This window comes from Blennius ocellaris, assembly GCF_963422515.1.
Source record: "Blennius ocellaris genome assembly, chromosome: 3".
Lineage (NCBI taxonomy): Eukaryota > Metazoa > Chordata > Actinopteri > Blenniiformes > Blenniidae > Blennius > Blennius ocellaris.
This window is the reverse complement of record NC_137652.1, coordinates 30,377,580-30,400,793: the sequence shown is the minus strand read 5'-3', so window position 1 is coordinate 30,400,793 and position 23,214 is coordinate 30,377,580. Positions and strand designations below refer to the sequence as shown.

At 49.6% G+C, this 23,214-nt stretch overlaps 1 protein-coding gene across 1 annotated transcript in view; it reads left to right on the top strand.

Annotated features, from left to right (window-relative positions):
• Positions 1 to 14,665, top strand: part of vps54 (VPS54 subunit of GARP complex) — a 27,611-nt gene extending 12,946 nt beyond the window's left edge. Inside the window, exons 9-23 of the mRNA XM_080518173.1 lie at positions 2,323 to 2,430; positions 2,532 to 2,587; positions 2,766 to 2,862; positions 2,933 to 3,228; positions 6,254 to 6,383; positions 6,455 to 6,636; positions 6,910 to 7,022; positions 8,546 to 8,609; positions 9,857 to 9,962; positions 10,087 to 10,174; positions 10,279 to 10,400; positions 10,766 to 10,846; positions 13,362 to 13,469; positions 13,650 to 13,744; positions 13,962 to 14,665. Of these exons, the coding sequence (XP_080374299.1) occupies positions 2,323 to 2,430; positions 2,532 to 2,587; positions 2,766 to 2,862; positions 2,933 to 3,228; positions 6,254 to 6,383; positions 6,455 to 6,636; positions 6,910 to 7,022; positions 8,546 to 8,609; positions 9,857 to 9,962; positions 10,087 to 10,174; positions 10,279 to 10,400; positions 10,766 to 10,846; positions 13,362 to 13,469; positions 13,650 to 13,744; positions 13,962 to 14,067 (1,752 nt within the window). The 3' untranslated portion in view covers positions 14,068 to 14,665. The remainder of the gene's footprint in view (positions 1 to 2,322; positions 2,431 to 2,531; positions 2,588 to 2,765; positions 2,863 to 2,932; positions 3,229 to 6,253; positions 6,384 to 6,454; positions 6,637 to 6,909; positions 7,023 to 8,545; positions 8,610 to 9,856; positions 9,963 to 10,086; positions 10,175 to 10,278; positions 10,401 to 10,765; positions 10,847 to 13,361; positions 13,470 to 13,649; positions 13,745 to 13,961) is intronic.
• Positions 14,666 to 23,214: the final 8,549 nt, after the last annotated feature.

The window sequence follows — 23,214 nt, the reverse complement described above, 5'->3', positions numbered from 1 at the left end:
GGAGTTAGTTCAACTCTGGGCTTTTTCATGTGAAGAAGAAACTTAAAATATAGATTATTATTCCTTCAGATTAAAGAGTGTAAAGAGATATACTCTCCCTGAGTTTCATCGCGATATTTTGATTATTAAAGAAACTACAAGTGTTTTATGTAAAAGGTTATGTTGGTGTAATTCATACATTACCCAAGCTTAGAAATTTCCATTAAACTTCGGGCAACTAAAGATTTGTCCGGGCAGGTAAAGAGTTGTAAGCCTTAATGTCAAGCCCTGCTCCCGGTGGAGGTGCCACTCCCCTGCAGGAGGTTTCTGACAGGAGAGGTAGTCTGCAGGGTGGTACTGCTCTCCTGGTATCTGCATCACTCTTCTGCTGACCAAGTGGGGGGCTGCCCATGTGAGGAGCTCCTCTGCTACTTCCAGCAGTCGTGCAGAGTTGGTACCACCCTGTTGATTGATGTGGTACACCGTCGACGTGGTGTGTGGCCGCACAGGGACATGCTTGTCCCTCAGGTGTGGCAAGAAGTGCCTGAGAGCCAGGTGAACTGCACTCAGCTCCAACACATCGATGTGTGCCCCTTGGTCCTCCACTGCCCCTGGGCCGTCCTGTTCTGCCACACAGTCTCCCTGGAGGGCCACAGCAGCCTGCTTGTAGCTCGCTTCTGGTCAGGAAGGAGCTGGTTCCTGTCGCGGTGCAGCATGGTGCATTCCAATCAGGAGGGATCTCCTGTCCCAGCTGGCACCGGGGGGCCCGAGCCGCACTTAAGTGTCTGTGCTGACCCACTATAATGAATCCGAGAGTGCCATCTACTGGCCTCCAGTACAAGAACAGATGGAAACTGTTTTCCAACTGGTGTACAAGGCAGGAAGAAGACCCAGTGCACTGCCCTGTGCCAACTACTCTGGACTTTCTCCAAACTGGACAAAGGTCTTTCTCCCTCAGTGCTTAGTCTATGTCGCAGCAATATCTTCTCTCCATATGATGGTCGGCAGTGGTACGATTGGTAGCCGCAGGCTGGTGTCCCTCTTCTTGAAAGGGGCTCGGAGGTTGCATCCTCCGATCCAGCATGGGATCTTGCCCTGGCGCTGGAGACACTACGCCTTCCACCGTTTGAGACCTTGGCGCAAGCAGAGCGAAAGTGGGCTACGCTTTAGACTGCATTCCTTCTGGTCATTTCCTCTGTGAAGAATGTCGGTGCCAGGAGTGTTGCCAGTCACGGGCTGACCCGAGGGGTGTGTGACCCCTGGAGAACATCTGTGCCGCGGCCTCATGGGCATGGCCCGGACACTTTCTCCAGATTGTACAGGGTGAAGGTCACACCTCGTCCATTGGCTTGTGGTCCTTCAGCCAGAGTCCTCTGACCCCGCGAACTGAAGAGTGGCGGGCAGGATTCTTCGTGACCTTTCTGGTATTGGTCAGTCGGTGCTTAAAGCACCGCCTCTGCCGGTCAGCAGGGACCAATGCAACTATGGTTCTATGAATCCCAAATGACCGCCAGAGCTCTTTGTCACTGGAAATGCTTGCATGATTGCGAGAAGATTCTGTAGGAAAGTACCCTGGAGTGACGGCTGAAGCTACTAGCCTTCATCCTCGCACTGCACATGTGTGAAGGGGAATATTCAGTGCTTCAAGCACCGCCTCTGCCGGTCAGCAGGGTTGAAATAGAACCAACTGTTAAGAATGTAACTATGGTTCTATGAATCATAGGCCCGAATGGCCGCCTGGCGGCCATTCGGGCCTATGATTCATAGAACCATAGTTACATTCTTAACGGTTGGTTTTAATGGATGTTGTGTTCACCACAGGGTCTCAAACCAAATGCTGTCTCAACACAGGTGTGACACACACACACACACACACACACACACTATAATCCTATTCAATCCATGAAAACATGTGATCCAATGAGTAGGCCGTTGATGGGAAATCAAACGTGGATAATTCTTACGGTCATTCTCAGTAGTTTGTTGTGCTGTTTTAATTGTTTACCACGTGATTGGTTGGGTCGCATGTTTTTTTTTTTTAACCTTCAGAGAACTTTCCACTCACTTCTAATTGTGTCTGATTTGGTTGTAAAATTCCCCCCGCGATTGGGTAATTAATCTAGAGGTTGTTGGACTTCTGGAGGATGAGGACAACCTTTATATCCCATGTTGTTTACATGAATGCTGTAGAAAAACTACCGATTCAGCTTTTTGGAGCTCTGCCTGCTGATCATTATCCTGATTGTTGGCCTGTAATCTTTGTTCTCTGTGACTGACCTGTTCCATATTCCTGTATTACAGCTGCTCTCTGTGTGTGTGTGTGTGTGTGTGTGTGTCTGGTAGGAGCGTCTGGAGTCACTGGTGTTCGGTCTGTTGCGGCAGAGGAAGCTGGGTTTTCTGGATATTTATGGAGATGAAATGATGCTTGCTGCGAAGGCTACTGTGGCTCAGGTTGGACTCCTGGTACACTCAAACATGAGAAAGCACTTTCACTTGGAAAGTGGCACGTTTCGAAACGAAGCATGACGTCATGATGATCTTTCTGTCTGCAGTGCGTCGCCGAAACGGTTGTGCACATTGAAGACATTGACACCGAAGTCATTACTAAGTAAGTATGAGGGTAGCTAGGTTCAGACTGACCTTCAGTTTGGAGACCACAGGTCTGTAACCTGCAATACGAGGGAAGACCGTGATCAGAGGGTTGAAGCCCTCTGGCTGAGTCGTGTCCTGAAGTGGCCCGGCATGACCCCGTCCCGCACTAACCTGCAGGGTCCTTCTTGTTTCAGGCTGGCTGATCAGATGCGTCTGATGACCTTTCCTCAGTGGTTTGACCTTCTCAAAAGCATTTTTGAGAGTTTCCTCTTCTTCCTGCAGAGGATCAAGGTGATTTTAACGTCACACCATCAGACGTCAAACTGGGTGTGGGAGAGTTCTCACTGTAACTGTCTTGCAGGCCACGTTGAATGTGATCAGGAATGTGGTTCTGGAGGTTCTGGACTCTCAGCAGAAAGGCCCCCTGCTAGATGAAGCTGGTCCGGGGCCCTCGGAGTCCATTCAGGGTCCCACAGTCCTGCAGGGGGAGGCTGAGCTGGCCTACCTGACCCACGAGGGGCTTTTCATCAGTGACGCCATGAGTGAAGCCCGGCAGCAGCAACAGGACCAGAGTTCTACAGGGGCCTGCAGGGGCCTACAGGGCCCCTCGGCCCCCTGCTCCACTGACACCGTCGGCAGGGACCCCAACAGCTGCATGTAGGTCGTAGAGGTCGTAGAGGGGGGGCATGTAGGTCGTAGAGGTCGTAGAGGGGGGCATGTAGGTCATAGAGGGGGGGCATGTAGGTCGTAGAGGGGGGGCATGTAGGTCGTAGAGGGGGCATGTAGGTCGTAGAGGGGGGGCATGGAGGTCGTAGAGGGGGCATGTAGGTCGTAGAGGGCGTAGAGGGGGGGCATGTAGGTCGTAGAGGGGGGCATGTAGGTCGTAGAGGGGGGCATGTAGGTCGTAGAGGGGGGCATGTAGGGCGTAGAGGGGGGCATGTAGGTCGTAGAGGGCGTAGAGGGGGGCATGTAGGTCGTAGAGGTCATAGAGGGGGCATGTAGGTCGTAGAGGGGGCATGTAGGTCGTAGAGGGGGCATGTAGGTCGTAGAGGGGGGGCATGTAGGTCGTAGAGGGGGGGCATGGAGGTCGTAGAGGGGGCATGGAGGTCGTAGAGGGGGGCATGTAGGGCGTAGAGGGGGGCATGTAGGTCGTAGAGGGGGGCATGTAGGTCGTAGAGGGGGGCATGTAGGTCGTAGAGGGGGCATGTAGGTCGTAGAGGGGGGCACGTACGTCGTAGAGGGCGTAGAGGGGGCATGTAGGTCGTAGAGGGGGCATGTAGGTCGTAGAGGGGGGCATGTAGGTCGTAGAGGGGGGCATGTAGGGCGTAGAGGGGGGCATGTAGGTCGTAGAGGGGGGCATGTAGGTCGTAGAGGGGGGCATGTAGGTCGTAGAGGGGGGCATGTAGGTCGTAGAGGGGGCATGTAGGTCGTAGAGGGGGGCATGTAGGTCGTAGAGGGGGGCATGTAGGTCGTAGAGGGCGTAGAGGTCGTAGAGGGGGGCATGTAGGTCGTAGAGGGGGGCATGTAGGGCGTAGAAGGGGGCATGTAGGGCGTAGAAGGGGGCATGTAGGGCGTAGAGGGGGCATGTAGGTCGTAGAGGGGGCATGTAGGTCGTAGAGGGGGCATGTAGGTCGTAGAGGTCGTAGAGGGGGGCATGTAGGTCGTAGAGGGGGGCGTAGAGGTCGTAGAGGGGGGCATGTAGGTCGTAGAGGGGGGCATGTAGGGCGTAGAAGGGGGCATGTAGGGCGTAGAAGGGGGCATGTAGGGCGTAGAGGGGGCATGTAGGTCGTAGAGGGGGCATGTAGGTCGTAGAGGGGGCATGTAGGTCGTAGAGGTCGTAGAGGGGGGCATGTAGGTCGTAGAGGGGGGCGTAGAGGTCGTAGAGGGGGCATGTAGGTCCTAGGTGTCGGCAGTGGATCCAGGAAAAAAGAGTTCGGAGGTCCTATTAATGCATGAAATCACAAAAATGTCTTTCTCCATCCCGGAGCTTGTGTGTGTCCAGCCTCAGTGACCAGAGTGTGTGTTCAGCCTCAGTGACCAGAGTGTGTGTGTCCAGCCTCAGTGACCAGAGTGTGTGTTCAGCCTCAGTGACCAGAGTGTGTGTCCAGCCTCAGTGACCAGAGTGTGTGTCCAGCCTCAGTGACCAGAGTGTGTGTGTTCAGCCTCAGTGACCAGAGTGTGTGTGTTCAGCCTCAGTGACCAGAGTGTGTGTGTTCAGCCTCAGTGACCAGAGTGTGTGTGTTCAGCCTCAGTGACCAGAGTGTGTGTGTTCAGCCTCAGTGACCAGAGTGTGTGTGTTCAGCCTCAGTGACCAGAGTGTGTGTGTCCAGCCTCAGTGACCAGAGTGTGTGTCCAGCCTCAGTGACCAGAGTGTGTGTCCAGCCTCAGTGACCAGAGTGTGTGTCCAGCCTCAGTGACCAGAGTGTGTGTTCAGCCTCAGTGACCAGAGTGTGTGTCCAGCCTCAGTGACCAGAGTGTGTGTTCAGCCTCAGTGACCAGAGTGTGTGTTCAGCCTCAGTGACCAGAGTGTGTGTGTTCAGCCTCAGTGACCAGAGTGTGTGTTCAGCCTCAGTGACCAGAGTGTGTGTTCAGCCTCAGTGACCAGAGTGTGTGTGTCCAGCCTCAGTGACCAGAGTGTGTGTGTTCAGCCTCAGTGACCAGAGTGTGTGTTCAGCCTCAGTGACCAGAGTGTGTGTTCAGCCTCAGTGACCAGAGTGTGTGTGTTCAGCCTCAGTGACCAGAGTGTGTGTGTCCAGCCTCAGTGACCAGAGTGTGTGTTCAGCCTCAGTGACCAGAGTGTGTGTGTCCAGCCTCAGTGACCAGAGTGTGTGTTCAGCCTCAGTGACCAGAGTGTGTGTCCAGCCTCAGTGACCAGAGTGTGTGTCCAGCCTCAGTGACCAGAGTGTGTGTGTTCAGCCTCAGTGACCAGAGTGTGTGTGTTCAGCCTCAGTGACCAGAGTGTGTGTGTTCAGCCTCAGTGACCAGAGTGTGTGTGTTCAGCCTCAGTGACCAGAGTGTGTGTGTTCAGCCTCAGTGACCAGAGTGTGTGTGTTCAGCCTCAGTGACCAGAGTGTGTGTGTCCAGCCTCAGTGACCAGAGTGTGTGTCCAGCCTCAGTGACCAGAGTGTGTGTCCAGCCTCAGTGACCAGAGTGTGTGTTCAGCCTCAGTGACCAGAGTGTGTGTCCAGCCTCAGTGACCAGAGTGTGTGTGTTCAGCCTCAGTGACCAGAGTGTGTTCAGCCTCAGTGACCAGAGTGTGTGTTCAGCCTCAGTGACCAGAGTGTGTGTGTTCAGCCTCAGTGACCAGAGTGTGTGTGTTCAGCCTCAGTGACCAGAGTGTGTGTGTTCAGCCTCAGTGACCAGAGTGTGTGTGTCCAGCCTCAGTGACCAGAGTGTGTGTGTCCAGCCTCAGTGACCAGAGTGTGTGTGTCCAGCCTCAGTGACCAGAGTGTGTGTGTCCAGCCTCAGTGACCAGAGTGTGTGTCCAGCCTCAGTGACCAGAGTGTGTGTGTTCAGCCTCAGTGACCAGAGTGTGTGTACAGCCTCAGTGACCAGAGTGTGTGTGTTCAGCCTCAGTGACCAGAGTGTGTGTGTTCAGCCTCAGTGACCAGAGTGTGTGTGTTCAGCCTCAGTGACCAGAGTGTGTGTGTTCAGCCTCAGTGACCAGAGTGTGTGTGTCCAGCCTCAGTGACCACATGATGCCCTCGGAGCTGGAGCTGAGCCGTGTGATGACCAGCCTGCAGGAGCTCCTCTACTCGTCCTCGGACATGAGCCATGACCGCTGTGTTAAGGTCCTGACGGCCCGGGCCAAGGTAGGAGGAGCCGCCCGGTCTGCCTCGTCACTGGACACCTGGTCTGAGTCCGGCTGGTCTCTGTCCCACAGGACGGCTCTCTGGAGCGCCTCAGCTCGGCCCAGTTCGTGTGTCTGTCCCAGGCAGTGGAGGCCTTTGTCAGGGACACGGAGGAAGTGTGTGGCCGGAGGAGCGTCTCCCTGAGGGGGGCGCTGCAGAGCCAGGCCAACCGCTTCGTCCACCGCTTCCATGAAGAGCGCAAGACCAAGCTGAGGTGAGCTTCACACGACTCGGGGACACCAGGACCTGACCTGCTCCAGGACCAATCAAACTACAGTTCATCCACAAGTGATGTACCGCAGCCATCCCTGGCTACAAACACCGTCACAAACAAGAGCCAGGCGTTCAACAGGAACTCTGCTGGGAGGGTCAGAGGTCAGACAGAAGCTGTCCCCTCTGATCATTAACCTAGGCACATGAGGACAGATGTGGAGGTCAGAGGTCGTCCCTCTGAATTCAGGCTGGTGTTGATGTGTCACCCTGGCAGCCTCCTCCTGGACAACGAGCGCTGGAAGCAGGCAGAGGTTCCTGCTGAGTTCCAGGACCTGGTCGACTCCATGGCTGAAGGCCGAATCACCCTGCCGGAGCGCAAAGCCCCAGGTACGGGTCTCTGGTCTGGACCAGGAGGAGCTTCTTCATCATGACGGGCCGTCTCACGTTCAAGCTCTCCAGGATATTCACCATAACCACATGCTCTTCACCAGGTCGTCTGGACATACGACCACACATTGAAATAAGCATGTTTAATGTGGATTTCAATGTTATTTGAAGTATAATTCTTTATTAACATGTATAGGAATATACTGCAATCCTAAACACATCGATAGTTTAATATCACAAAGTACTTCTCCAGGTAGCACTCTCCACACACCGAGCCAGACGGAGCTCTGTCGCTGTCTTCACATGAATTTGTATGGAGTTATATTTGTGCCAAAATTCTGAGCGAGCGATGGGAAAATTTGAGCGCAAAAAAATTAATTGTGCAAGAGCACTAATAACACTTTGAGGAAATATTTAAATTGCGCAAAGACAAACTTGAGATTGCGCGCTCCAAAATCATTTCTGCGCTCAGATTCTTCCTCTGCTCGCTCAACCTCTCTCTCTCTCGCTCAACCTCTCTCTCTCTCTCGCGCTCAACCTCTCTCTCTCTCTCTCGCTCAACCTCTCTCTCTCTCGCGCTCAACCTCTCTCTCTCTCTCTCGCTCAACCTCTCTCTCTCTCGCGCTCAACCTCTCTCTCTCTCTCGCGCTCAACCTCTCTCTCTCTCGCGCTCAACCTCTCTCTCTCGCTCAACCTCTCTCTCTCTCGTGCTCAACCTCTCTCTCTCGCTCAACCTCTCTCTCTCTCGCGCTCAACCTCTCTCTCTCGCTCAACCTCTCTCTCTCTCGCTCGCTCAAATCTCTCCACGTCCGCTCAAGTCCTGCTGTGCGCTCGCTCAAAATGTGCAAAGCCCAAATGTGACAGACACGGTTGTCCACCAATCACAGAAATTTGGGGCGGGTGTTGAATTCTGATTGGTTGCTTCGGTTTCTGTAAGTGCCTCATAACCAACGAAGAAGAAAAAGAAGAAGAAGAGGGAAAAACAAACTGCGAAGGAAAACAGAAATAAGGAAAACTAAAGATAATGATCCTGGATTACAACATGTTTTCCCCCGCAGTTTGTTTTTCCCTCTTCTTCTTCTTTTTCTTCTTCGTTGGTTATGAGGCACTTCCAGAAACCGAAGTAACCAATCAGAATTCAACGCCCGCCCCAAATTTCTGTGATTGGTGGACAACTGTGTCTGTCACATTTGGGCTTTGCACATTTTGAGCGAGCGCACAGCAGAACTTGAGCGGAGGTGGAGAGATTTGAGCGAGCGAGAGAGAGAGAGGTTGAGCGAGAGAGAGAGAGGTTGAGCAAGAGAGAGAGAGGTTGAGCGCGCAGAGGAAGAATCTGAGCGCAGAAATTATTTTTGAGCAATCTCAAGTTTGTCTTTGCGCAATTTAAATATTTCCTCAAAATGTTATTAGTGCGCTTGCACAATAAAAATTTTTGCGCTCAAATTTTCCCATCGCTCGCTCAGAATTTTGGCACAAATATAACCCCATAAATTTGAACTTGTTCACTCCGTTTGTCTGTGCAGGTCCAGAGAACAGGAAGCCCACCGAGTACCTGCTGGTGAACGCAGAGAAATACGCTGTTGTTGGGTACGTTTCTACGTTTCACACAGTCCTGGGACTTCCTGACATGGTCGGACTTATTTTGACATGAATCTTCAGATTTAGTTTGTCATCGTCTTTTCCCCACAAAATATCATTTAGTTTTAGTCGTATCCTAGTAACCAAAATCATTTTCTTTTTAGTAAAAGTAGGGTAGACTATTTTACGTGAGTGAATGTTGTGATTTCGTCGACTACAATTAAATGAAATGAAGCTTTTGTCCAAAATTACAACTAATTGCATCTAGATTATAATCCCTGCATTTGATGGTTGAAAAACACGAAGCTGCTTCAGCAGACGGTTGAAGAAATGCAACAAAGAACATGAATAACATTTTATAAACATTTCAGAAAATCTTCATAATTCAACTCAAATTCTCCAGCAGTTCTTGCTTAATTTGCTGACAAAAGTGTCGATGCTAACCATCCAGTTGTTTTTCTACGAGGAAGACATAGTGAATGACGGGGTTCAGCGGCAGGAGGCAGCAGGTCACCACCAGACTGTCCTCCGGCCCTCTGGGAGCAGCTGGAGCTCCTGGTAGCCACTGACACCTCAGAACAAGCCCTGGACCAGGTCTCACTCTGACAGGGTCACACACTTTGGGGGTGAACACCTCTGATTGGACGAGAGGAAAGTCTCTGCAGCTGTGTGCCACAGGAGACTGAGAGGACCTGGTCCATGGTCCAGGGGTGTTTGTCCCTCCAGACCAGACCAGGGTGTCAGCAGGGTGTCAGCAGGGTGTCAGCAGGGTGTCAGCAGGGTGTCAGCAGGGTGTCAGCAGGGTGTCAGGGTGTTAGCAGGGTGTCAGCAGGGTGTCAGCAGGGTGTCAGCAGGGTGTTAGCAGTGTGTCAGGGTGTCAGGGTGTTAGCAGTGTGTCAGGGTGTCAGCAGTGTGTCAGCAGGGTGTCAGCAGTGTGTCAGGGTGTTAGCAGTGTGTCAGGGTGTCAGCAGTGTGTCAGGGTGTCAGCAGTGTGTTAGTGTGTCAGCAGTGTGTCAGGGTGTCAGCAGGGTGTCAGCAGGGTGTCAGCAGTGTGTTAGCAGTGTGTCAGCAGTGTGTTAGCAGGGTGTTAGCAGTGTGTCAGCAGGGTGTCAGCAGGGTGTTAGCAGTGTGTCAGCAGGGTGTCAGGGTGTTAGCAGTGTGTCAGCAGGGTGTCAGGGTGTCAGCAGGGTGTCAGGGTGTTAGCAGTGTGTCAGGGTGTCAGCAGGGTGTCAGCAGTGTGTCTCCTGCTCCTCCAGGACGGTGCTGCTGCTGATTCGGATCTTTCTGGAATACTGTCAGTGTGTCAACGACATCCCCTCCATCGCCACCGACATGCTGACTCGTCTGTGTGACCTTCTCAAGGTCAGGGAGTGAGGCGTCCTGCGTGTGTGTGTGTGTGTGTGTGTGTGTGTGTGTGTGTGTCTGTGTGTCTGTGTGTCTGTGTGTCAGCGTCAGCAGCCTGGTTCACACCGTCTTCTTCCTGCAGCACTTCAACTCTCGGAGCTGTCAGCTGGTTCTGGGAGCCGGAGCTCTGCAGGTCGTGGGCCTCAAGACCATCACCACCAAGAACCTGGGTATGCAGAGCTGCTCAGTTCAGTGTGGGTCTGCAGAACCAGGCCTGACTGTGTTTCTCTCTCTGTGTGTGTGTGTGTGTGTGTGTGTGTGTGTGTGTGTGTAGCGCTGGCGTCCCGCTGCCTGCAGCTGGTGGTCCACTACCTGCCCCTCATCAGGACTCACTTTGAGACCAAGCTGCAGCCCAAGCAGCACAACGTGCTCAGACACTTTGACCACATCACCAAGGTGACACACACACACACGCACACACACACACACACACACACACACACACACTATGAAGTGAATTTAAAGTGAAAGAGTGTGCAGTGTGAGGAGGATGCTTCCTGGGTCTCTATGGGCTCTGGGAGGATTTAGTGTTTACAGAAACACCAACAGTTCCACATGCTCGCCTCCTCAAACACTAAACATGTGTGACACACCTGCTATAAGGAAGTAAGGCAGGCTGTTAGCACGTCTTCCTCTGTACATCGGGTAAGGCAGGCTGTTAGCACGTCTTCCTCTGTACATCGGGTAAGGCAGGCTGTTAGCACGTCTTCCTCTGTACATCGGGTAAGGCAGGCTGTTAGCACGTCTTCCTCTGCTTGCAGGACTACAACGACCACATCGCAGAGATCGCTGCTAAGCTGGTGGCCATCATGGACAGTCTGTTTGAGAAAGTGCTGTCCAAGGTGAGTCATGTTCAATATAACCCCTCCTCCATCCCTCCTCCATCCCTCCTTCATCCAGCTGCTCTACCACTATGGGGCATTGTAGAGGGTAAAGGAGTGCAGACATGTGGGGACCTGGACCTTCGTCCCTGATGTCCAGTCCCCTGCTTGTCTTCACTCTCAGTCTTTCAGTCTGGACCCAAAGTTCCTGACCACCGGAGAGAGAGGCTGTAGAGAGACCAGTAAACTGAGAGACCTGCTTCATAGCTTAGCGGTCTGGGACAGGGACTGCAGTACTGCAGTACTTCAGCCGTCGGTCTGGGACAGGGACTGCAGTACTGCAGTACTTCAGTCGTCTGTCTGGGACAGGGACTTCAGTACTGCAGTACTGCAGCCGTCTGTCTGGGACAGGGACTGCAGTACTGCAGTACTGCAGCCGTCTGTCTGGGACAGGGACTGCAGTACTGCAGCCGTCTGTCTGGGACAGGGACTGCAGTACTGCAGTACTTCAGTCATCTGTCTGGGACAGGGACTGCAGTACTGCAGTACTTCAGCCATCGGTCTGGGACAGGGACTGCAGTACTGCAGCCGTCTGTCTGGGACAGGGACTGCAGTACTGCAGTACTTCAGTCGTCTGTCTGGGACAGGGACTGCAGTACTGCAGTACTTCAGTCGTCTGTCTGGGACAGGAACTTCAGTACTGCAGTACTTCAGCCGTCTGTCTGGGACAGGGACTGCAGTACTGCAGCCGTCTGTCTGGGACAGGGACTGCAGTACTGCAGTACTTCAGTCGTCTGTCTGGGACAGGGACTGCAGTACTGCAGCCGTCTGTCTGGGACAGGGACTGCAGTACTGCAGCCGTCTGTCTGGGACAGGGACTGCAGTACTGCAGTACTTCAGTCGTCTGTCTGGGACAGGGACTGCAGTACTGCAGCCGTCTCTCTGGGACAGGGACTGCAGTACTGCAGTACTGCAGCCCTCTGTCTGGGACGGGGACTGCAGTACTGCAGTACTTCAGCCGTCTGTCTGGGACAGGGACTGCAGTACTGCAGTACTTCAGTCGTCTGTCTGGGACAGGGACTGCCGTACTGCAGTACTGCAGCCCTCTGTCTGGGACAGGGACTGCAGTACTGCAGTACTGCAGCCGTCTGTCTGGGACAGGGACTGCAGTACTGCAGTACTGCAGCCGTCTGTCTGGGACAGGGACTGCAGTACTGCAGTACTGCAGCCGCCGGTCTGAACCTGTGGCCGATCTCACGTCCCTCCTCCATCACACCCGGCGTTTGAACTCCTCCACCTGCCAGCCTTTTCCCTGAAACAACCATTGACTAAGAGGTGGAGGAGCTGGTCCTTCAAGCCGCTGCAGGCCCTCGCGTGACGCTGCCAGAACGACCACATCACCTGCACAGAGCAGAGACGTCACACTCCAGATGTGGCGAGGACACAACTGCTTCACAGCTGGAGTACAGAGACTGTGTTGCTCTTCCACCTGGGCGGTGTTGGTTTCCCTCAGAACAGTCACTGCAGTGGTTTCACTGCTCAATGCAGGAAGTGAGGTGGCCTGTCCGTCATCTTTGTCTCTGTGAGGGGGCGGGGCCACGAGCACACACACACACACACACTGCAGGCTGTGGTAAAAAGATTATTGTTGATAAGCCAGTTTATTTACTGTTTGGGTGTGCATGGATTTATGTTTGAGGAGTTCTTTTAGGAGACGAGACGAGGTCGAGTTTGTTGTTTTTAGTTGGGATTTTTATTCAAGTGCAGCTTTTGCTGACAGATTCCATTTTATTTTTGGTTTTTGTTTGATCAATTGAAATAATTTCTTGACATTCCAATTATAATGGTAAAAATGAGAAAAGTGTATTGCATTTGAAAGGGTATAGCATTGTTATGGTGTATTACCATTACATTTGTTGTTGGGTTGGCCTCAAAAAAATGTTGGCACAAATCATTTATCGGCAATCATTTGGAGGACAGAATATCGTCCCACAAAATGTGTGGTCCTCACAGACCTGGTGGTCTCAGGCCGGCTCCAGGTCCACACACATAAACCCCCAGGCCCTCTTGATAGTCTGAGAGCGGGTCCATTGTTCCAAACAGGACAGAACCGTAGTACCAGGGCCTCCAGTCCAGACCTGGGGTCTGGATACCAACGAGTCCAGACCATCAGACTGGGGTCAAACGCAGGAAAAGGTCTGGAGCCTGTCAGCGAGTCAGCATCTTAATCTGTCCTCATGTCCTCATTCATCAACCTTATGAGTGTTTCAGTATTGATCAAGGGCCTCATTTAAAAAACCTTCTAAGTTCACATCCTGCCAACTTTCTACCAGAACTGGTCAATGCAAAGTGCCTTGTCAGCGCTTTGGCATCTCAATCAGCTTGTTGATCTCTTAAGATGAAGATGTGGAATCGTTGGACTGGATCTTCTGTACTGACCTTGTCCTCTGAGGTGGATGTGTGGGTTGTGGTTCTGGTCCCCTGCTGGACACGTAGACCCCCTGAAACCTGTCTGCTCTAACCCCCCCCCCCCCAGTATGAAGTCAAGGCTCCAATGCCGTCAGCCTGCTTCAGAAATGCCTGCAAGCAAATTGCCAAGATGCATGAAGCCATCAGTGAACTGTTACCTGAGGAGCAGACACAGGTGAGGCTCCACACACACACACACACACACACACACACACACACACACACACACACACACACACACACACACACACACACACACACACACACACACACACACACACACACACACACACACACACACACACACACACACACACACACACACACACGCCTGATGCAGGCTTCTGATCCTCAGATGTTGTTCCTGAGGATCAACTCCAGCTTCAAACTGCACCTGAAGCGGCAGCTGGCTCGACTCGGGGTGGTGAACGATGGAGGACCGCAGCACGGGTAGGAGCCACACACACTCTGTAACACATAGGGGGGGGGGGGTGTGTGTGTGTGTGTGTGAGATTTCACTGTCTTGGATGTGTTCCAGCTGCCATTGTCACTGTTAGTTTACGTGGAACCAAAAAAGTGCAACACATTAAAGATCAACATTTGATTCACTGCTAAAGTAGACACACAAAGATTCCATAACGCCCCCCCCCCCCCCCCCCCCCCCCAGGCTGGTGGTGGTGGACGTGGCCTTTTACACAGAGAACCTCCAGGCCCTGCGGAGCCTGGAGCAGCTGGACCTGAACATGGCTGAGATCTGGGAGCAGAAGAGGTGATGGAGGGCCGGCCTGGACCACCACCTGCCCTTTGACCCTCTGCTGTGAGGGGCCTGATCCGCCTCACCTGCCCAGGGGACCAAACCACCAAGCCGGTGTGGCGCTGCAGACGGGACGCCCCCACACCCGGGGATTCCCCCCCACACCCGCTGGACCAGCAGCCTGTTCTTCTTCATGGATGTGCTAGACTTGTTTTAATCAGCAGACTGAGCCTTGGACTGGTTTTCCTCTGAACCTGCTGTCGGTGTTTTTTTTACTCTAACTGAGAATCTTTGCAGGTTTGTGGCGTCGCTTCTTCTTTAACCATCATCAGTCTGGAATCACTGCTGGTCACTTCTATGATGGAAGTTGTGTGTGTGTGTGTGTGTGTGTGTGTGTGTGTGTGTGTGTGTGTGTGTGTGTGTGTGTGTGTGTGTGTGTGTGTGTGTGTGTGTGTGTGTGTGTGTGTGTGTGTGTGTGTGTGTGTGTGTGTGTGTGTGTGTGTGTGTGTGTGTGTGTGTGTGTGTGTTCTCTGAATAAAGTCCAGCTGAGAGTTTGAACTGAAAGCTGCTGCTCATCCTTTGGCTTCATATTATTACGTTTCACTGTTTCAGGTGCAATTCCCACACGTTTCTACAAATCTTGAAGAATTGTGATAAACTTTATTTCTCCATGGAAGATGAGTGGTTTCGTTGGTCTTTTCTCTTCAGGGGAGTGGAGGTGTTTCTCCGGCTGCAGCCAGTGTGTTCATGCTGCATTAAATGTCCCTTCTTGGAAAACCCACTCCGATCATCAAGGCACAAGCTGTGTTACAATTGTTTACGTGTCCCCAAAGATTTACAAAACTGATATTTCTCTTAGGCCACGTTTACACGCACCCAGTTTAAAAATTCCCTCTAGATTTAATTTAATTGAATTTCTACAAATCATTTGAAATCAAGTTTAAAGTCGTTTGCTGTGACCCACATATTGAGCTGGTTCAGCATACCAGCCTGTAGGGGGCAGTGTAGCAAGCAGCATGAAGCTGATGGTCCATCAGAATCCTGCAAAAAACAGGACGTGACGAATTGTGACAAGTGTCTGCCTTCCCTTCCCATACAGCGATTTACAGCTGTGTGAGCAGCTCCAGATGTTTCACATGGCTCACCACAGTCACACACCATGGGTATTGTTCTACTACACACTCATACTTCCATGGGTATTGTTCTACTACACACTCATACTTCCATGGGTATTGTTCTACTACACACTCATACTTCCATGGGTATTGTTCTACTACACACTCATGCTTCCATGGGTATTGTTCGACTACACACTCATGCTTCCATGGGTATTGTTCTACTACACACTCATGCTTCCATGGGTATTGTTCGACTACACACTCATGCTTCCATGGGTATTGTTCTACTACACACACATACTTCCATGGGTATTGTTCTACTACACACTCATGCTTCCATGGGTATTGTTCTACTACACACTCATACTTCCATGGGTATTGTTCTACTACACACTCATGCTTCCATGGGTATTGTTCTACTACACACTCATGCTTCCATGGGTATTGTTCTACTACACACTCATGCTTCCATGGGTATTGTTCTACTACACACTCATACTTCCATGGGTATTGTTCTACTACCGTACACACACATACTTCCATGGGTATTGTTCTACTACCGTACACACACATACTTCCATGGGTATTGTTCTACTACACACTCATACTTCCATGGGTATTGTTCTACTACACACTCATACTTCCATGGGTATTGTTCTACTACACACTCATGCTTCCATGGGTATTGTTCTACTACACACTCATACTTCCATGGGTATTGTTCTACTACACACTCATGCTTCCATGGGTATTGTTCTACTACACACTCATGCTTCCATGGGTATTGTTCTACTACACACTCATACTTCCATGGGTATTGTTCTACTACCGTACACACACATACTTCCATGGGTATTGTTCTACTACCGTACACACACATACTTCCATGGGTATTGTTCTACTACACACTCATACTTCCATGGGTATTGTTCTACTACACACTCATACTTCCATGGGTATTGTTCTACTACACACTCATGCTTCCATGGGTATTGTTCTACTACACACTCATACTTCCATGGGTATTGTTCTACTACACACTCATACTTCCATGGGTGTTGTTCTACTACACACTCATACTTCCATGGGTGTTGTTCTACTACACACTCATACTTCTGTTGGGATCTGCAGGACCACAGAAAGTTTGTTCATTTCTGGGGAGAGACAATATTCATTTGTCATGAGACGCAGTCATGACATGAATTCTGACCCAGGAATGTGATGGCCTTTCACACCTAGAGTGGGGAAGGGGGGACATTCTCCAGGACCTTCCACCCCCCCCTTTCTGCTCACAAGACTCTTCCCCCATGCAATCAGCCAGTCACTGATTGGTTGAAGCTCTCAGGCTTCGACACCTCTGAAGTCACACGTGGACAAAAGGCTTTCACCCAGCCTCCATTCAAAAACACTCTTGCAAAAGCAAACTCCAACGAGGTGGGTTGCTGGAGAGCAGCTCATCCAGTGTTAGCACACAGCTAACACGAGAGGCCGGCAACCAGAGGCCTCAACTCATCTGCTGACCCACCACGAGGGTCAGACCTTCCCCTGATCCAGAGACCAGCACCCAGAGTCTGCTCTCCAGGGAAACCAACCGGTTCCTCCAGGACGGGACCAGGGACCCTCACAGAACTTCTTTGTGTTTTTCCTGAACAAGCAGGAAAGCCATCACAGGCCTGAGCGATCAGCTCCTCAGTCTGAACAAAGGGACAGCCAGGCGCTGCAAAGAAGGACAGCTCCTGAAACACCAACTTCATCTTCTTCTCCTCAGCCTGCAGAACCAGCAACCACAGTTAGCAGGAGGTGCTAACTACAGGAGAAGGCACCAGCTTCCCTCCAGCACGACAACTGAACTCTTCCAAGGAAGTGGTAACAACTGGGCATTACTTGAGATTAGTTAAACTTGATGCTATGCATAGAACTGTTTAACTTTATGAAGATGTGTTGATTCTGTTACAGTGATCGCGTTCTGTTGATTATGATATTAGGCACCGTTATCAACCTGTAAACCACTGTTAGCTCTGCCACAGACACAGGGTCTGCATGCTAATCTGCTTTACTAACTTGTTAACTCGCAACCCTACACATATCACATCAAAGACAACATCACACCGTAACCGAACACCATCTGACGACTCCTGACGTTTTACAAGACAAGTCTCATTCACATAAACTCATTCTAGAAATGGTCCTTTAGCAGAGACACACAGAAGCAGATGCTGTGGCTAGCTTCTATTGTTCTTTTGCTATCAGCACATGGCCGAGCTGTAAAGGACAGACTTCCTGTTCTCTGACAACCTCCATTTGGAATGTAGTTTCTTGTGATCCGCCATCTTGTTTTGTAGTTCCATCACACGTCACACACACACACTCCCTCCAACTCTCTCTCTCTCTTTCTCTCTCCACACACACACACACATGCACCTACACACACCCAGCTGTATATAGGTAGTTAGAATCTGTGTTTTATTTGTTTTCATTGTTAATAAATATATTTTTGGAATCATACTTGCTGTTTTATTAATGTGCACAAAGGTGAATGAAATGTCGACCTCTTCTGTGTTAAGAACTCCAAAATCCTTCAAGCTTTACTGTTAATTCTGGTAATTGTAATTAATTTCACTATTAATTCAAATTCCTGATTAACTGTTTAGTATATCTTATGAGACTGATAGAACTGAATTGGCTATCATTTCCTGTCAAGACAGGTGGTGCTCCGAGGTATCTGATGCAGATCAGATTAAATTTCAACATTATTAATAACTATCTTTGATAATTATTAATCATTATCGATAGCCAACCAAAACATAAATAGTGATCCATATGAGGACATAATGGTCCCAACATAATGGTGCCCCGTGTGAGGGCATAGCAAAGTCGACTTTCATTCATATTTGTGCAATATTAATATCAGCATACACTTTGGTACAAACCAAAAAATCTCTGATTCCGGTGTGAAATCTCCCAAAGCTTTCACATCCACCATTGTCTTCCTGCTACCGCAGTAGACATCCAGCCGTACTTACAAAAGTATGATGTGGTGAAAATTGTTTTATTCACAGCTGAATCAAAATTGAGAGACAGTGTGTGAGTAAATAAGCCCTTTGAGTTACACTGGAGTTGCTGCTCCAGCTGATGTCTCCAAGTTACTGCCCTGCAGTGAAACATTAGCAATCGAATGACACCCATTCAATGCAACTAGAAGCAAAGTTGGTGATTCCATTGTCCTGAAACTTATCACATCAGTGCCACCGGCCGTGTGATACTTGAAGAGTGAGTGAGAATCAGCTGATACTGCCAACGCATATCAGCATAAGAGCATTTTAGCCACAGTGACCAAAAGCACTGTGAAGTTTTTACCTTGCTGTTATTCCCAAATTCCAGCTTGAGTTAAAGTTAAAACTTTTCCTGACTGATACTGCCATGCATTTTAGTTAGTGTATGTTTTAACCCTGGTACGCATTTACAATCGTAAATTCCTACCTGATCTTATCTGTGTGTGTGAAGCCCTCTCTCCACAGGGAGTCCCCCTCACATCACAGAGAAGAATAATCCTTTGATCAGGCTAACCACAGGAACATTTTATGGTGTCTGCTAGACAACTCCATAAACACACATTTAAGTTTTCAAACGATAACTTAATCTTAGCCTCATCATCAGCATCCCTTTTGAAACAATGGAAATCAATAATTTGGATGAGTTGATCGCTTCAATTGCAAAAAGCTTGAAACCTGGTTTCACGGAACTCATTGGCAGATTGAGTCTGGCTGAATGCAATGAAGAGATAATCTCTCTAATTAATGGTTCTGGTAATGCACAGACTGCATCCCATGGTTCATTGTTGAGATGTTTGCTTCTAATCTTTCATAGGCAAACCACCCTCGCCTGTAAAGTTAAAGCAGACTTAGAAAAGGAAGTAGAACTTTTAAAAGTGCAAAATGCTTCTCTCCTCCATGAAGCTGGAACGGCGAGTAGAAAAGCATTACACTACTTAAAAGATCTACATGCAGCAGAGTCAGAACTCTGCTCACAAAGAGAAGAACTGTTCAGGCTTAGATCAGAGAATCTAACCCCAGTCAGATCTTCCAGCCAATGTGACTCTGGTTTTTCAGATTCATCCTCTGCGGAAGAGGAGCAGGGATCCCCACAGACGGTGCAATCTGTCCCAACCGAGTCAATGTCTTTGGGACTCCAGTCATTTGCAACCTGTCTGTCAACAGACAGAGACAACAATGACTTGACTTCCCAGTTTTCCGACTCAGATTTTGAGGAGACAGTAAGATTATCGTCCAGATTCTCTGATCAAAGTCCCTCTCATCCATCTTGTGACTCCCAGGTCAACAGGAGAAGGGGGGTCAGCTGCTTCACAGCTCCCCCCGACACACCTCCCAGACCTGAGGTATGTGAGCCAAGCCATACCTTTTCAAATGCTAATTTAGTCCTGTCTTTATCAGAGAGGAAATCCAAGTTCCCTCGGTTTAAAGAGCTGACATTTTTAGCAGAAGACATGCCAATATTTGATCCAGACAACTCTGATCAACATATTGAGGATTATTTGAGAGAGTTAGACACTCATCTAGTTGATCTTCCCCACGCCACCGACAGGGAAAGGATTCTCTTTTTGCGGAAAACCAGCTCACGAGCGGTCCATAAGTTTATCCAAACACAACCTCCCAGTGTGCAAGACAACTACACTCAGCTTCGCCAAGCGATGACGGAAGAATTTTCTTCTGCCGTTGACGAAACGGACTGTATAGTTGCAGCTCTCCAAATTAAACATTCACGTCTTGAAAATCCCAGGGATTTTTATCAACGTTTGAGACACACGTACTTTCAGGGTAGAAACGCACCGGGCTTGGAAGAGAACCCAAAGTTCAAATCCATGTTCTTGCGTAACCTGCACCCTTCCATACGTGTTCACGTTGCACTCATGACACTTAAAGGTATTCCATCCATGCATGAACTCAGGAAGATCACACAAGCAGTCTGGGAAACAGCTGTCACTTCCAAAATCATTGCAGAACCATCTGAACCTGCCAGTTCCAATCCTACAGTGTCAAACAGATTTTCTCCCCCACACCCCTCTCACAACAGGTCGAGGGGGGGGGTGAAAAGACAGCAGGGAACCCAGAAGCGTAACCGCTGCATCCCACAGCTGCCTAGAGATGGCCATGCTCAGAACAGAAGCTGCAGAAGACCATACTGGGAGATTCTGTCTCAAAACCAAGACGTGCACAGTGACCGGTCTGACAGCGACGCCCAATCTGACAGTTCTGACAGTTCCAGGCACAGTCAGGACTTCTCAGACAGGGACAACGCCTCCGACCGTCTCTCTGTCTCCCACAACCAGGAGCGTTACCGCCCGGAGCCCCGAACAAACCACAGACGCTCCAGGGCTCCTCATAGTCCATCCCGGCACCGACATCAACACAAATGCTAATCCAATGTAGCCACCTTGTTTCCTGCAGTTAGGCAGACTTGAGTTGTCAGCAGCAGCAGAAACTCCGTCCCTAAACAGTAATAGCAAGACACCCTGCTATTAACTTGGTAAGCCTAACTTCTGATTGGACGCAAAACACTGCTGTCCATTCAACAAGTACACTGGATTATATTTTGTGCACAACCTTGTCAGACACAGAGCTAGTTTGAAACACTAGTTAGGACTCATTATGACTTACACATAGTCATATACATGCATTTCCATGCAGCTCTCATCAAGGTGACACCTCTCCTCCTTCTCACCTTAACCCATTCTAACTAACAACCCTGTGTCTCACTAACACCTAGGGGGAAACAAGTTAGTTATTTTACATCATGACAGTGTCATTGTGGTTTATCTGAATTTTGTTCCATAACCTGAAGGATTGTTTTGTACTACTCTTGCATAGCAGAGATAGATAGTACCAACAATGCCCAGTTGGTTACCAAATGTCCAGATGTTACCACATGAATGAACTGATGAAATGATGAATGAACTTTCTCTTCTGTGGACTGAACGTGTGTGTCCTCAGAATCACACATCGAGTCTGCTTCTGAAGACACAGGGGGGATGTTGGGATCTGCAGGACCACAGAAAGTTTGTTCATTTCTGGGGAGAGACAATATTCATTTGTCATGAGACGCAGTCATGACATGAATTCTGACCCAGGAATGTGATGGCCTTTCACACCTAGAGTGGGGAAGGGGGGACATTCTCCAGGACCTTCCACCCCCCCCTTTCTGCTCACAAGACTCTCCCCCCATGCAATCAGCCAGTCACTGATTGGTTGAAGCTCTCAGGCTTCGACACCTCTGAAGTCACACGTGGACAAAAGGCTTTCACCCAGCCTCCATTCAAAAACACTCTTGCAAAAGCAAACTCCAACGAGGTGGGTTGCTGGAGAGCAGCTCATCCAGTGTTAGCACACAGCTAACACGAGAGGCCGGCAACCAGAGGCCTCCACTCCTCAACTCATCTGCTGACCCACCACGAGGGTCAGACCTTCCCCTGATCCAGAGACCAGCACCCAGAGTCTGCTCTCCAGGGAAACCAACCGGTTCCTCCAGGACGGGACCAGGGACCCTCACAGAACTTCTTTGTGTTTTTCCTGAACAAGCAGGAAAACCATCACAGGCCTGAGCGATCAGCTCCTCAGTCTGAACAAAGGGACAGCCAGGCGCTGCAAAGAAGGACAGCTCCTGAAACACCAACTCCACCTTCTTCTTCTCAGCCTGCAGAACCAGCAACCACAGTTAGCAGGAGGTGCTAACTACAGGAGAAGGCACCAGCTTCCCTCCAGCACGACAACTGAACTCTTCCAAGGAAGTGGTAACAACTGGGCATTACTTGAGATTAGTTAAACTTGATGCTATGCATAGAACTGTTTAACTTTATGAAGATGTGTTGATTCTGTTACAGTGATCGCGTTCTGTTGATTATGATATTAGGCACCGTTATCAACCTGTAAACCACTGTTAGCTCTGCCACAGACACAGGGTCTGCATGCTAATCTGCTTTACTAACTTGTTAACTCGCAACCCTACACATATCACATCAAAGACAACATCACACCGTAACCGAACACCATCTGACGACTCCTGACGTTTTACAAGACAAGTCTCATTCACATAAACTCATTCTAGAAATGGTCCTTTAGCAGAGACACACAGAAGCAGATGCTGTGGCTAGCTTCTATTGTTCTTTTGCTATCAGCACATGGCCGAGCTGTAAAGGACAGACTTCCTGTTCTCTGACAACCTCCATTTGGAATGTAGTTTCTTGTGATCCGCCATCTTGTTTTGTAGTTCCATCACACGTCACACACACACACTCCCTCCAACTCTCTCTCTCTCTTTCTCTCTCCACACACACACACACATGCACCTACACACACCCAGCTGTATATAGGTAGTTAGAATCTGTGTTTTATTTGTTTTCATTGTTAATAAATATATTTTTGGAATCATACTTGCTGTTTTATTAATGTGCACAAAGGTGAATGAAATGTCGACCTCTTCTGTGTTAAGAACTCCAAAATCCTTCAAGCTTTACTGTTAATTCTGGTAATTGTAATTAATTTCACTATTAATTCAAATTCCTGATTAACTGTTTAGTATATCTTATGAGACTGATAGAACTGAATTGGCTATCATTTCCTGTCAAGACAGGTGGTGCTCCGAGGTATCTGATGCAGATCAGATTAAATTTCAACATTATTAATAACTATCTTTGATAATTATTAATCATTATCGATAGCCAACCAAAACATAAATAGTGATCCATATGAGGACATAATGGTCCCAACACTTCCATGGGTGTTGTTCTACTACACACTCATACTTCCATGGGTATTGTTCTACTACCGTACACACTCATACTTCCATGGGTATTGTTCTACTACGCACTCATACTTCCATGGGTATTGTTCTACTACACACATACTTCCATGGGTATTGTTGTACTACACACTCATACTTCCATGGGTATTGTTCTACTACACACTCATACTTCCATGGGTATTGTTCTACTACACACTCATACTTCCATGTGTATTGTTCTACTACACACTCAT